At 37.4% G+C, this 16,939-nt stretch overlaps 1 protein-coding gene across 1 annotated transcript in view; it reads left to right on the top strand.

The window, feature by feature from the left end:
- Positions 1-16,939, top strand: part of LOC137297823 (ubiquitin carboxyl-terminal hydrolase 32-like) — a 69,639-nt gene that overhangs the window by 8,071 nt on the left and 44,629 nt on the right. Inside the window, exon 2 of the mRNA XM_067829783.1 lies at positions 14,247-14,374. Within this exon, the coding sequence (XP_067685884.1) occupies positions 14,247-14,374 (128 nt within the window). The remainder of the gene's footprint in view (positions 1-14,246; positions 14,375-16,939) is intronic.

Here is a 16,939-nt window from a genome sequence, read left to right as displayed (position 1 = left end):
TATTTTTTATATATTTTTGCCTGATTTTTATATATTCCATTTTGCTTTGATGACTAGTACCCAAACTGATTTAAAGCAGTCCTTTCTGACAAGTAAGGGTATTCATTTGATGATGAATGATAAATTGAATTCATGGCACTACTGAATCATAACAGCCCTATTGTGCCCCTATTTTGACATTCTGTAAAAAATCAAGTTTGGGGCTGAAACCCTGTGATTGATATCATGAACATAAGTTGTCTGGATGTAGTCACATCAACCAAATCTCGGAACTTTGTGGTAGGATTGATTAGCCTAGTTGTTAAAGTATTTTCTCGTCATGCCAAAGACCTGGATCCAAATCCCTGATGAGTACAGTTGTGTGAAACCAAACTCTCACTCACTCACTCACTCACTCACTCACTCACTCACTCACTCACTCACTCACTCACTCACTCACTCACTCACTCACTCACTCACTCACTCACTCAACTTTGTGTCATCTCCAACTTTAGTGACTTTATTCTAAGACAACTTTGCCAATATTTGTTCAACTGTCAGATCTCAGCATGATTGCATTTGTTCAAGTGATCGGCTACAGCAGTGTACAGAGAAGTGTGTCAGCTATATTAATACAGGCTATTTATGTCCCCGAGACCTCTATCTACCTCAATAATTTGATTGTATTTGGCATGTGGTTAGTGTGCAGAGGGTTTCCTCACAGTGTCTTATTTCAGTACTACATTGTGTCCTCCTGATTGGTTGGAAAGAAATAATTTGATTTGTTCTTGAAGCTACAAGACTCAGTTTACCTCACATTGCAAAATAGATTGTTTATAAGCGGACCGAAAAAATATGTTGTGAGTGTGAAAACAATTGTTTGTCTTCTTATTTAAGCTGAAGGTTGTTCATTTAGAAGCAACAACCCCAAAAATATCTTGTCTCCTAAAAGATCTAATGTCCAAAGATTTTATCAGCATATTAGTTTTTTGCTAAAGTCAATACATAAGGTTGCTCTATCCATTAAACAAGGAATTTTTTATGCATAAGGTTCTATGACTTACCTAATGACAACCCTTTGTCTGAATCCAAAATATGAATAACAAATTGATGAGGAAAGTATTGGAACCTTGGCATTCGAACCATAGTCAAAGTGGCACAGTCATCGGCAGCATTGTGATTCTCTCTGCAGAATTCCAAAATGTGCAGAATTCCAAAATGGCATAGTATTGATCTCCATGACATACTCACTATTAACACCACGACATATTCACTATTGACACCATGACATACTCACTATTGACACCACGACATACTCACTATTGACACGGAGATAAATGTATTAGCAATGTTGTCATGGTGGTAGCTATAATGTTAGTATCAAGAACTAAAGATATGGCATCCAAGTGACTGTAACTCATTTAATAATGAACTGCGTGTGTACAGATATGCATTGTAAGTTTGAAGGCCCAACAGTACAACTAGATGTCACTGAATACATGACCCTTCTAACGGATAACAAGTTTGTTATTGTCACAGTGATTCAGAACTACATCTTGCAACTTCTTAATGCCTATCCACAACAACTCTTAGGACTGCATGGTATTACTGATATACTGATATATGGCAATATGCTTTTCAAATGAGATGTATTGCTATATGTTTTCTGAGAACCTGTATATTATAAGTTGTTCACTAGTCACAATGGCGGGGGGGCATGTGTTGAGGTACCCTCAATGTTTATTTAACCCACGGTCCCAGATCGACCCATGAACAACATATTTATGTTACCGAACACCTCAATTTTAATTTTCGAATCGTTTGACACATGAGTATCAGATCATACACTTCAGCTAATGTGTGTGAATCAAACGATTCGAATCTAGCATCTTGCTGTTTTTTTCCCGTAGGTATATTATCTAAGTTAAGTCGCCACAATGTAATTCCCTTCCTTAATATTCACAGGGACTACATTTGAACGTTTTTTCAAAATTTATTTATTGGAATGTGAGGCAAATTTTTTTCGTAGCCATTGTTAGATATGGCGGACGACACAAGAAAAACGGATTTAGAGTTATCTGCCTTCCATTGATTTGCTTTCATAAAACATCTGTAGTTTCCATGCATCATGTGTGAAGCAATGTTATTCGAGACAACTACCAAGAAGTACCGAATGAGTTGCTATTGGCAGCGGAGTATGTTGCAATAGTCCTTGCTTGTACACAGGGTGCATTGAAAATAATAGTAGAGCACTCAGCCAATCAGACAGCGACATTGATGTGTGAGGTAAGATAATGGGAAAAGAACATATATCAAGATTTTGTAATTATGTTTATGGTTTAATTTAATGCCTACAGAGACTTTCATTCACAACAAATGTTTTCGTTCATTATTCAGTTACTTACTCTACTGTATCACTATTAATTGTATAAAACAGGAAGTAGAATCCCTGACTATGCAATCTAATTTTGACATTGATGTTGTCAGAATCATAGCATTAACAAATACAGTTACATCTACCACCATGTATAATGTGATAAAGCACACTTTTGCCCTGAACTATTATATTGTTAAAGCACTCAGACGCAGCGTCCTCGTCCTAGTTCATCTAAGATGCCATATTTAATCATTTCTATGCCTAATTTCGATTAATCTATTGCAGAAAACAAACCATGGTGTCTGTGACCTAAATTAAGAATCCTCCCACAGGGCTAACTGACGTGCTGTATTTTTATGTGTTAGCCCCCTACGTTACTAGAAAAACAAATGATGAACAGTTTGGTGACGGTTTGTGTTCGGGTTAAATATCTTCTCTAGATAATTTTAATTACATCTGTGATTCTTTTAAACCATTCAAGGCTCATTCTTACTACCAACGAAAGTTTAGATCAGTACATTCAGCTGAAGCTGACGAGTCATGCGACATTCCACGATTGCACTGTGGGAATGTAAACATTGCAAACATTACCGTGTCTCCGTAAAATTTTGAGTCGAATTTTGAGACATTTTATCCTTCGGAAAACATAAGCGTAATGTTTCCACCAGTGATGTTAGCTGTGTGATGCAACTGCAAACCAAGAAACAGGATGCGATGAATCAGTTTACTGTGGGAGGCTGTACAAGGCGATGGCAACTGACATCCATTGTGACGTCGGTTATGACGTAATACAAAAAAGTTGGATTATGAGGGGGCAGACTGGAATGGTGCAGTGACATCAACACATTGTGACGTAATGCAAAAAGTGCACATTATCGTCTGATAAAGTATTGTCGGCGCCTTTGATCTTTCAACGAAGCATCTTAGAATATATGTAGAGAGACTAATAATGTAGAAACGAGGACTGACATGCACAATTAGTGTCACTCACTGTCAGACACTAAAGTTCCAGTATATCGTAATACCTGTTGCAGTAGGGGTACCTTAATCCCAATATATAGCAATACAATTTATTTGCCAGTAGCCCTGCAAACTCTGTACATTTGTAATTTGTGTCATTTTCAGCTCGATAACTTTTCTGTCTTAAATCTGACTGACTGAATGAAGATATGAAAACTGGTTGATCAGCTTGCTCAGGCTAAATATAAAAAGTGAAATGTTTCATGTGAGTCATCTAGAGCAGCACACAAACACATGCTAGAAAGAGGTAACCTAAAACATCATAGTAAGCATGTTTCCATAGTCCACTCATCTGATTACAAAGCCAGATAAACTCAGACCCAGTAGGTAAAGCATGCCTAAAGTAAAATACCTAGTACTTGAACAGCATTTAGCAATATAGGAAAAGGTGAATTTGTATCTGCCAACTTCTTTATTATGACGAACACAATGTTTCAGGGTATATTATAAATTTTTAGAGTGACGAAGGAGTAAGAATATACTCCAAAACATTGACATCATTAGCGATGTCTATTAACAACATTTCTCATTGGATAAGTAGCTTGACATCAGCCAATCATGTTTCATCTTGTTTCAGCACTCAAAACTGCTGAGTTGGAGTCAAAAACACTTTCTGTCTGTGTTTATATTTTAAATAGGTATTCAATTATTGAGAGAAAATTGAAAAAGTGACAATGGGTATCGAAAACCAAAACAAAGGTGTTAGGTTCGATTTTCAGTGAATTAAATGGAATCATTGCAGTCCTAATATTTATGATGTTCAGCTTAATTTTCCAGACAGACAGGCTTCACTGATGCAAACCAAAATTGTCTGCAGGTCAAACATATTTTATGTTTGTTGTGTTTGTATAAATTGTAATGTCAAAAGTTTCTGCACTGATGCTATACTTGTGAAGATTCTGGTTAGAATTGATCTTTGGCAACCAGTGCTTGTCATAAGATAAGACAAACTAATCCGATCAGGTGGTCCGACTCAGTGACTTGGTTGACACGTGTCATCAAGTTGCAACCGTGTAGATTCAGGACTGCTGCTGATATCTCTCCATCACTTATTTGCAACAAGATGCTAGTTCTTAATCCACACTCCATTGTACTATGACTGCGAGCCATCCAGAACATACTGTGCAGTTACTTATCTATTTCTGTTCATGACGTACTCCATGTCAAGTGGCCTTGGTGTAGACATGAAAATGAAAAACTTCTCTCCTTAGCCGAGTTACGTTTAGTGAACAGAAGGATGTTCATGTTTTTTAGCTAAGGTCAGCTTGTCTGTCTTTATACTGTATTCACATCTGTTTGAAAATCTCTTCCTTTTTGTGGTCAGTAACTGATGACAGTGTTAAAAGGCTCACCATTATCATCTAAACAGGGCTTGATTTAAGAGGCATTAACCTTCTTGCACCAGGTTCAACCTTTGATAAAAACCTAGCTGCACCAGCCAAATTCCAGTTGCATTGCTCTCATTGCTGTGTGTAGATGCAGTTGTTTAGATGTTTTATTCAGAAGTTTACCCACTCAGAAATTGGCTTGTGCTTGGTGCAAGTTTGACTGATAACTAGGTTGCACTTTGTAATATTTGACTGCACCAGTGCAAATAAAAACACTAAATTGAGCCATTTCATCCATAGAACTCCAGACATTCATTATAGAAGTTTCGGTGAATACTAGTGTGTTACGTTGGCGATTTTTCTTTGGCTTTAAGCCTATTATTTCTGTTTTGGCGTATTAGATATCAGACATAATTATTGTGACTTTTTATTTGTTTTATCATTGCTTAAAGATCACATATAACCAAAAAATCAAACATAATTAAAACACATTTGTCACAATATTTTTACCCTGAGTCAAGGTGGGTGTGCACTTGCGTAACAATGCCTTATCATTGGCCATTGGTTCATTTGCCGATTAGCTTAGCTGGCTCTATGGCTTATAAGCCTGTTAGGTGTTAATTTCAAATTGCAAATTGTCAGTAACTGAAGTTGTGCATTGCATATTGTCATTTGCAGGCAGGCAGGCAGACATATAGGTGTCAATAAACCAGACATTGAGTTTTCTCTGTGTCAGAGTCTGCTTATCACAATCAACATGTTTTTTATGTAATGTTGTATGTTGTTATAGGTTGAATTGGCATTTTTGATGATTTGTTTCAGTAAGTGCATACCTGAAGGTGTAGAATCTGTAAAGTTGTGATATACGTTGCACGTGACCTTTAAGAACTGCCAGATTAACTGCATCAATTTATACAGTTGGGACATGTGAACAAAGTCAGACAATCTGGCCACCCGATTCTATCATACAGTTCATATCATCCATTTCCACACCCTCTACAACATATATATCACATTTAAGACGTGAAACATATCCGTATAACTAAACATTAGAATGGCATAATCAAGGTAGACAGTACTGAACATGCGTTGCATACATGTTACTTTGTGTAGGATTATGTACACATTTCCTCATGTGTTCAGTTCATTGTAGGAAGAACCTGTGGAAAACTGGGTTAAAATTTGTCTTCAGCATCCCATGCTTGTCATAAGAGGCGACTAACAGGATGGTCAGGCTAAGAGACTTGGTTGACATGTCATGGTATCCCCTCTGTGCAGATCAATGCTCATGCTGATGATTAATGGATTGTCTGGTCCAGACTTGATTATTTTTTAACTGCGAACATACAGCTGGTATAGTGCTTAGTGCAGCATAACTAACACTCGCTTGCTCACTCACTCACTCACTCACTCACTCACTCACTCACTCACTCACTCACTCACTCACTCACTCACTCACTCACTCACTCACTCACTCACTCACTCACTCACTCACTCACTCACTCACTCACTCACTCACTCACTCACTCACATTGTTAATGTTTCCGACCATGAATATAAATTGCTAAGTGCAGAATGAATTACAAACTCACCAACTTTCACAAAGGTAGGATTTCCTTACTGGTAACGTGGTGAAGGTTGATGACAGGGGATTGCTAAGGGATTAGAATGATAAACAGGTTTTTATTGCAGCTGCTGAGAATCACAGGGTTCTAGATAATCTGTGGTAATACAAAAGTGATGCACATGCAAATGTAGTTTTGTTGTATTAAGTAATATTGATAGTATATCATTGTATTAACTGTGCTTGTGAACCCTAGTGTAAAACAGACAGGTCTGTCATACAGTTCCACACCTGTTAACAGATCTACAGTGAGGTATTAATCAATGTGTATCACCTATAAACTAAGATATTTTACCACACCCTCCACTGTGTTACATAGTGTCTGTGGTTTCTTAACATCGAGACATTGGCTTAGTATGATAACACTTGAGCCTTGAAACTGTATCTGTTTCTTTTTCTGACTTAAAACCTTTATGCTATGTGTTGTAATACAACTTGTATTTAATGAATAAGGTAGGATCAGAACTTTAATAGGAATGTGAAGAGAAACTGCGCTAAAACATTTACAGTTCTGAAATTAATTTACTGGATCTCTTGTGGCAGAGGGTAGCCTAGTGGTTAAAACATCTGTTCATCATGCCGAACACCTGGGTTCGATTCCCTACATGGGTACAGCTCACCTGTGTGAAGAAAATTTCTGGTGTCACCTGTCCTGATATTGCTGGAATATTGCTGAAAGTGGTGTATAACCATGCTCAGCCACTCACTGGCTCTTGAGACTGACAGCTCTAAAAATACATACTGAATATTTTGTTCTGATATGGTTGAATTTTATTGGTACATTATCTATTGTACAAGGAAACATGGTAGACCATTGATAGGTAACTGAAACTTACATACAAAGTTGAATAAATATGTCAATGGAACCATGAAAATTATCTACAGGTGTCCAAATGGACATCTAGATATCATGTGTTCATGTTTTTCAATTCCTTATTACAGGTTTATGGAACCATAAATTGAAAGACATGGAAGCTGATAGTAAAAGCAATCACACGTAACCGGTACATCCAATCAGAATACAGGAATTACAATGAACAAAACAAAAATTTAATCATGAGCTAAAATATGATACTGATGTGAACAGGTGGAGGTATATCTCATAATGGAATCGAGATTTGGTAGATGGGTAATGAGATTTTGGAGAGACAGTAACAAATTAAAGTAAATGACAAGCTACTGAGTCTTATTTGGTTTTATTAGAGCAACTTATGAAACTTGTCCTGGACTAAATAGTTACAACATAGCTGACATCACTCAATGTAAAACCTGAAACTCTACTAGCCATTACATTAGGCAAGCTGGTCATAGTACAAACTGTGAAGCCACAACCATGGAGCCTTAGTCAAATATGGTTTTCTCTTGAGTCTAGCTAATAAACCCTTACGTGCATGTAGCAATAATATCTACTGAAAATGTCGCCATGAACCAAGTATGGCGCCTTTGTCCAATATGCTGTACCTCGTAAATCGAGCTAATAATCCTAAAATATATTTAGCACTAAAATCCACTGCAAATGGTGCTATCAGCCAAGTACAGGCTAGCAGACTCAGCAACCTTCTGGTCTATGTGTACAACATGTACAAGCAGTGCATAGTGATTAACTCTCAAATGATAATGATCATCTGAATCACAGAAATAAGACAATACAATCTCGTACTTAATTAATTGTTTCTTTCTTTTTTTTCTTTTGTGTGTGAGAGAGAGAGAGTGAGAGAGAGATTTATGTTGTACATGCCTCTCCTTAAAAATCATCATCACACCCCCATAGAGGCAGTCCCTAATGAACAGTCTTAAGTCACATTTTCATGGGTGATGTTATTTTAAGACAATTACTCAATACTTACAGACTGAGCAGAGGTTTTTTAAACTGCGTGCGAAAATCAAAGACTACTATTAATTGAATCTTCATCTAAATGCCCCCTTTTGAACATATTTTTATATTTTTATAACACTGACCAATGTTAGAAGTGGTGATCCACAATGAACAGTCTCTAGTCCCTCTCTAATTATACTAATTTTGAATTAGTTTACACATGTTGATGATAAACCCAGAGTTTATATGTAAGGTATTTCCACTGCTTATGTAACACTTAAGTAGCCTGTTGGTATGCTGACATTGTTGTGTTGTTGATTGAATGTTAATTGTGTGTATGCACTGGCTAAGTGCTCTACACAGACTGCAGTATCCAGCAGTTAGGTGTTGGCTTTGTGTAACTAGATTGATTAGGTAATAACACCCTGTTATTTACTGATCAAAGGTGCCTGGATTAAATGTATCAGTCAGGACACACTGTCAGCAGATCTGATCTTGGCAACTGACAGGAAGCAAATTCAATATTTCCATTTACCAGTTATTTTCTGTGCATGTGTATCAGTGTTTCTAGTGATGATTGAAAGCTTCAGAAAAGAGGATAATGAAAACTGAATAACCAGGTCATTGCCCTCTCAGGAGTTTGTATTGGGATTATTACGGTAAATCCTGTTTGTCTGGTGGGGAATACTACCATTAATATTGTCCCGCTAATAAATGTCTGGATTATTTATGTTGATGATCACTTTGTATACATCATATAGTGTTAGTGTTTTTGTCATTAATTGGTCAGAAGATGGGTTTTTTATTGATGAGTAGGAAATCTGTTACTTGAATTGATTACCATCATTTTGCACCAATTGATGCATATACAAAATAAAAGGAGAGAATATATGTACATATTTTCCCCTTTCTTCAGTCTGTAGAGTGTCAGCTGTAATGTCACCACATACAGCTCATTTATTTTGTTACACTAAAGAACTGGAAACAAAAGTCAGTGACATTGCTCATCAGAATAACACAATCCCATCATTAAACAATAATCAGTAGTTAGTATGGCCCTGTTATATAGCTTTTTTACATGGGAAATGTAAGAGAGTCACTTGCAGCTCATTTATTGAGCAGTAACAGTTTGATTGTATAACAGGATTTGTAATCACTAAGTATTCACACTTTCCTGTGAATTACTTTATTTCAAAGCTGTCATCTGATAATCTTAAAGTTTAACTGCCAGGTAAGATACTAAGTCTAAGCAGCATGGTAAGAGACCAAATATAAACATCATGTTAGGAGACCAAGTCTAAACACCCTGGTAAGAGACGAAGTCTAAACTGCCTTTTAAGAGACCAGTCTAAACAGCCTGGTAAGAGACCAAGTCTAAACTGCTTGGTAAGAGACCAAGTCTAAACATTATGTCAAGAGACCAAGTCTAAAGTGCCTGGTAAGAGACCAAGAGTAAACTGCCTAGTACAAGAGACCAAGTCTGAACTTTTGATCAGAGTCAAAGTTGAGTTGGGAAATTCAGAGTTTGTTGAACATCTGTGCTTTCTTTGTTTATTTAGATATAGCGTCACATTGATGTTATTAAGGAGTAGATGGCACGGAAACTAATCATCCTGAAGGACAGTTAGTGACAGTTAGTCACTGAATAAATGTAATTGTGATAGAAACAAATAATTCCCTTTACATTTAAAAGGAACTCCAGTGAGATCAGAGATTCCGAACCTGAGCAAATCTAGACTGGCTTCATTTGGGGCTTTAGCATAAATGCAGGGAGGGCTAGGCCATTGGGAGAATGTGGTTCAAGGACTGTAAGACCAAGTCTTAACTGCCATGTAAGTCTCAGTGACCTTTGGGTGACATGGAATGTGTTGTTAAGGGACTCCGGATTCACAACAGTTGTGCAGTTATCTTTGAATACCAGCAGATATCTTTATTGCTTAGTTATTGTCATTCACCTGGAAATGTGATCACACATTGTGTCTTGTAACAAATGCATTGGGATTCTGGGTTAAGAAATGAGCTCCTCAGCCATCTATGATTATCTCTCCTTCATATTTTAGGTATGAATAGAGGTCTTCCACAATCTATTCTTGTTCTAGAAGCTACTTATATGACCAGGTGGTCAGACAGGGTATTTTTATTCAAATGTCATGGTCTGTGGTCATAATGTCAATCACTAGAAGGTTGGTCGAGACTTCATTCTCTGTGACTTGCTGCCATGTTGCTGAGTGGAACATTAAACAACAAACAATTAATGAAAAATGGTTGTAAATTTGTATTTCCTGGGTCAACCAACAGACCACTACTCTGGTCATTGACAAACACAATCAGTTATGCAAACATGTCCACAGCTAATTTCTGACAAGCATTGATGTTACATAACCACATAGTTTGGGAAAGCAGATAGTATTCCTCTTTGAGGTTTATCCCTTGTTTGTAGTAACACAAACTAGCAGACTGGCTGCCGAAAACCCCATTCCTGCAGCCAAACAGTCTGTCACACAGTCCCTGAACCTATTTTCCTTCCACACAACCTTTTCTGCAATGCTAACTACCTAAATGAAGCAAGTCTAGATATCGTCAAGCTCGAAATCTCCCTTCTTCCTTTTCATGAATCGGCATATATGACAGGTGGCACATGTACACTGTCCACTTCTCCACAAAATAACACTCTGTTGAATTCAATGAACTTATACATGGGCCTTCTTGGGACTCTAATGGTATGCATCTCGTATTTTGTTCTTGTATTTTATTGGCTTTTTTTTTGTTTTTTTTGTAAGTTTAGAGATATTTGAACTTAGGTACATTTTGCTGAATTTTTCTATGATGATAGTGTAATAGGGGACGAAATTGGGGTGGACGTTATCCACTTCTCCTCAAAAACTGCATTCTGGAATTCATTTAGATTACACCTGTGCTTCATAGGGACTCTAAAGGTGCGCATTTCATCATTTGATTTGTATTTTATATGTTTTTCCAGTTTTAATGCCGTTTGAACTTACATAAATTTTGTAGAATTTCTCTCTGAATATAGTGTTGTAGGGGATGAAGTCTATCCACTTCTCCTTTGTAGCTGCTCAACAAAATTGATTGCACTTCTGCATGTGTTTCAGTGGGACTTTAAAGGTGTGCATCTCATATCTTGTTCATCCAGTTTCTTAATTTTGTCACTTATACATGTGTTGAACAGATGTTTGAACATAGCTGAATTTGCTTCACTTGGTAGAGAGCACTTCCTACAGCAGCAGGGGCATTTGTGTCCCAGGACACAATTTTGTCTGGTTAATTTTAAAGGAATTATGTGTTTCTGTCCAAATTATATACATTCAGAGACTAAGCATTAACCTACCAAACTTGTTGGAGAGAGTTCCTCCATAAATGAACAAGATAACCGCAATGTACCTAATGACCTGGCCATATTTTATCCAGCATATTTCAGTGGTTTCAAAGAAAGTACAGTATTTGGACATGATCACTTTCATGTTGGTTGTAATCAGTTCCTGACGTCAATACAGACTTAATCACAGTTATTTACAGAATGGTCTTAAAGCACAACAGTCACAGAATAGGCCCATTCAGATTGATTATCAGTGTACAGAAATATGATCACGAATTACTGATATGTTTTTTTTCTGCCCTTAATGATGTTGACGTTTCTATTCTTCCTCACAGAAAACAGGCAGCCATGTTTGTGTTAAATTAGATCACTTCAGCTTCATGGCAATTTATTAATCTTCTTTGAAACATCCCCAGGTGCAATTAACCAGAAGTATTATTCACTATGTGAGAACAATGATGGACATTGCATGCTATAATCCACGTACTATAAAAAAATAGTGCATGCTCAAGCTCACAGGGGGAGAGGGAAAGAGTCGGTTATATACTTATATACAGAGAAGAAAAGATAAGTCTTCAGTTGTGATTTGAAAGCTGTCAGAGAATCAAAGTCTTTTATGTGGACTGGCAGTGAATTCCATAGTGTTGGACCTGTAAGAAAGAATGATCGGTTACCAATGGGGAAAGTTGGTGCAGTAAGTAGGACCTGGTTCTGAGATGGAAGAGTTCTGGCTGGTGTGTCTGCAGTGATCAGGTCAGTGAGGTAGGAATGGGCTTTGTTTTGGAGGAATTTGTAGACAATTCAGAGAACTTTCGAGAACGTTTATACTTGATTCAGTGGAGAACCAATGAAGTGATTTGAGGACTGGAGTATTGTGATATGATGTGACTCTAACAAAATGATGTGGGATGACATGTTCTATATTTTTGGCAGTATTTTAAGCTGAACCCTTTTAAAACCTACAAGCTGTCTGTTGCAGTAATCTAGTCTCGGGGAAATTAGACACCTGACTAGGATCTTCACACTTTCTTTTGTGACGAAATTCAGGATGTTCCCAATCCTTCTCAATAGCATGTTTTACACATACTGTCCATTGATTTATACAACCATGGAGAGATTGACTCTCGTCATATGCCAAGACCCTTACAAAGGAGAAATAGCAACATGTGAGGAACCTGTTGTTTCCACTAGTGATTATCTTCAATTGTTGTGATTCTGTATTGAATGTTTTCATGTACTCACCAAGTTCAAGAATAGGAAATGTTACAGCCAACATTGAATGTTTCAATACAGCTATTTTTCTTTAAAAATCAACACTGCGAACATTGGTCACCTGGCCCAACACTTGTCAGTTGGTATTGTCTGTGTTCCATGTGGGGATCCATTAGTAGTTCAGTTAGTACTAGTATAATACTCAGAATGTTTAAGGATAAATTGGAACTTTCATATAACTATCTGCAGTGGCAACCAATATTTATCTTGTCATTGTAGATACTTTCGTATTAGTTTACCATAGTTCATGTGTCTAGGCATGACTAACTGATACTTCATTAATTTACTATAGTTCATGTGTCTAGGCATGACTAACCGATACTTCATTAGTTTACTATAGTTCATGTGTCTAGGCATGATTAACCGATACTTCATTAGTTTACTATAGTTCATGTGTCTAGGCATGACTAACCGATGCTATATTAATTTACTATAGTTTCCTGTCATGGCATGACTGATGAACAATAGAAATATAAAAGAATCCAATATTTAGAAGTTGTCCTATCTGAGGGTTAGTACTATCTCTGTCATGACTTGACAGCTGAGTGGAAACGAAGTGCAGGGAAAGTTTGGGGCCTCTTGTACTATTCGCCTGCTTCCATTGTGGTCATTCACATGACGCCATTGTCTGATCAGACTATTGTGTACCATGATCAACTGGAAAGCATGCTGCATGTTTCACAGATTCTTAGGCTATTATAAGAGAGTACACTACTTAGCAGGATCATTCTTGTGCATATTACAAAATCTGTCTAAATTGGGTAATTTTGAATTTTGTAATTGTTTAATGCTGTTCATTTGCCAAACATCTGTTAAACATGGATACAATGTGTGAAGCCCATTTTCAGTATTCAACCATGATATTGCTGGAATATTGGTCAAAGTGGTGTAAAACCATGTTCACTCACTCACTACCTTTGACATTTTGACATTTGGTAAGTTTTGCTGATATCCATTGATCAGATTAGAGTAAGTGAGACACCATGTCGGGTGACCTGATTATCACAGCAGGAGATCAATATACTAGAGTGGTATTGTTATGAATCATTAATAATGGTGGCTGATCAGTTGATCAGATCATGAGAAAGATACACTGAAATAGACTAGGACAAGTGACAATGTTTTGTTGACTGCCTAGCGACAATTTGATGATATGATATACAGTATATTATGAACTGCAATGAAGATTGTTGATTTGTTTTAAGGCATTGCAAACTAACTCACTTATCCACCCAACCTCAAGAGACATCCATCCAACCAACCAACCAGTCAATCAGTCATCACTCACTCACTCACTCACTCACTCACTCACTCACTCACTCACTCACTCACTCAAATGATTTCATGAGATAACAAGGCATTCCCCCCCCCCCCCCACAATTACATGAACAGTGTGATTTAATTAGCCCAGTAGCTGAACTGACACAAATACTGGCTGAGTTTGAATATTCCTGAGCCTCAACTAAACGTAACTGCTTTTCTTCCTATTTCAGTAAATGAAAATGAGACGAAGAGGCTCAAAGAGGCTTTCAAGCGAGCCTCCACCCTGGGGGGCTACATGACAGAGAACCTGTTTATCAGGGAGGTCTTATGGGATGGCGTTCCTCCGAAGTTGGCTCAGGTAAACTATACTTCTGATTTCTGGTTTGTGCCATCCTCATGGCTTACATCTGCCAAATTATGTTGCCATTTAAGTGCACTCGTTTAACCTCTAAGTCTAACAAATGTGTAGTGGTCAGAGCATCCACCCATAAAACAGAAGGTCACAGGTTCAGTCCCTGGCTGCTTCATTTCAAATATGTTATAATATGGTACTTGCTGGTTCCTGCCTGGTGCTCGGCATTATGAGTACCATAAGGCAATAGTGGGTACATCAAGAGCTCCCCACTGAAGGTCTGGGGTAGAATAGGCCTTCAGCATCCCATGCTTGCCATAAAAGGTGACTGTGCTTGTCATAAGAGGCGACTAAAGGGATCTGGTGGTCAAGCTTGTTGACTTGGTTGACACATGTCATCGGTTTCCATTTGCACAGATTGATGTTCGTGCTGTTGATCACTGGATTGTCTGGTCCAGTGAGCGAGCACTTTAAGACCAGCTTAAGTCTGAGGTAGTACTAGCAGCCACACATACTCGTGCATGCACATCGCTATATGTCACCTCACCTCTAACAAACGTGAAGGATGCAGATGACCCCTGTGGTTGTGGGATCGAAATCCTATTTCAACCAGATACGTGTTTGTGGCTTTCAACACAGTGGTATTTTCAATTATTTCAATTAATCAGAACACCACTAGCCATGACATAACAGCAACATGAATAAAGAATGCACAAATCCCTACTCACTTTCTTTTTATACATGTATTCCACAAACATTTCTTGAAATGCAGTCTGAGACAGTTTGTGAAATAGCCCGTGGCCTGCTAGCCTATGGCTAGTGAAAATCCAGTCAGGCCGGTAAATCTCCACAGTCACTGTACCAACTGGCAGAGGAATTTTCAGGGGGACATATTGTAAATATATCATGACTTGTTAAGTTATATCACACTTTAAAGTCATGCAAGATTATGGTCTTAATGTTTATCATATTATCAGCCTAATGGGGAAACCTGTGTGAACATTCAGATGTCGAGCTTGTGGAATATTTTGTGGTCTAGTAACTTTCAGTGATATCTAGGCTGACTGACTAGCAAAATGTTGAAACTATTTCTTACACTGGTCTGAGGTCATTTTTCCAGAGATTGAAGACAAACAAAGGCATTTTAAATGATAGGACAATTTTATTTGAGCATGTGTGAATGTTTTATTACTATTTTTTACCTATTGTACTTTCATTCAGCTGTTCGTGCCTCTCTTGTTGCTATGGTAACTGCCTCATGCCATCTGTATCAGGTAGCAGTGTATAAAATGCCATATTTGTATTTAACAAATTTGATATTTGTGTTGTCTTTTTTGTAATATAAAAAGTAGGGCTGAAATGAATATCCTAGGAGACACATATAGTGTTTCATGAACATGAATATTTATTCATGAAAATGCCAATTATGCTACTGTATGGCTTGTACATTGTCTATTTTGCATGTCACACTTTGATCATATCAGACTAGCTCCAAATGAAAAGTCTTACTTCAACTTTTCCAAGGATGATTGTCATTAGCCTTTCTTTATACCTAATGTTACCATAGTTATTGGACAATTGATAGTCGTTTATGTAATATTTTTTACACGAGTTTATTCATGATTATGGTTATAATTGTGCCAGTAATACAAAGTCACTGTTGAACAGTGCGTTTTGTTTATGACTTAATTTTCTCATTAACAAATGCGTTCCCTGTTTTCATGATTATTACTAACAGACCTTATACTGCAAAGGTGCATACATTAATAGTTTTACCAGTAGTATATTCAAATGAAATAAATCACTATTTCACATGCGCTGAACTGTTTTTGTGTGATTTGCATATGTAAACTGCCGACCCAGGGCGTGGTGTTTCTGCTTTTCATGTGCCGCAAGAGATCCAGTATACATCAACCTAGCATAATTTTGTAATATTTTGTCAGACAAAAGATCGATCGATCAAGTGATCAAACTGATGTTAGGCAGAAATAATCAACTTTACAACTTGCAGAATACAAGGTTCATCCATGCTAATCTATTCATAGCAAATGAAAGTCTGAAATACGAGACTGAGATGCCTGTTTATTCACTACTGTGAAGTAACCATCACACTTGGGGATTTTATGTGACGCTTCAATTACCCTGCGTTGTGTTTGCACCCGGTGGAGTCGGTGACTGAATTAATTAGGGTGAAGCGCATCAGTTAGTACTGCAGAGTGCACCGTCTCACGAACAAGAGATGATAGGCCGCCTTGCATACATGTTACATCTCAGACTGATGGATGCTACAATTTTACAATTGTCTTCATTAGACAGCTCACTGTAACCCACGTGTGCATCATGGAAAAGGTCCAACATGGAGACTCACAGTTGAACCACACTTTTATTATATAATCTTGTGCAAATGCCAACAGTTAGGCTGCATAAAAAATATGAAATGTTTCTCGGGAACAGTTTTTCAAAAGTGACAAAGACAGTAAGACTTTATTCTTAATTTTTGATAGAAAAGAAGTGATGATGGAGTCACACATTTTTATTTATTATGTCAGATATACAGCTATATAAGTTTAG

This window comes from Haliotis asinina, chromosome 1 (genome assembly GCF_037392515.1).
Source record: "Haliotis asinina isolate JCU_RB_2024 chromosome 1, JCU_Hal_asi_v2, whole genome shotgun sequence".
NCBI lineage: Eukaryota > Metazoa > Mollusca > Gastropoda > Lepetellida > Haliotidae > Haliotis > Haliotis asinina.
Note: the sequence above shows the minus strand (reverse complement) of the source record. Positions and strands in the feature narration are given on the sequence as shown.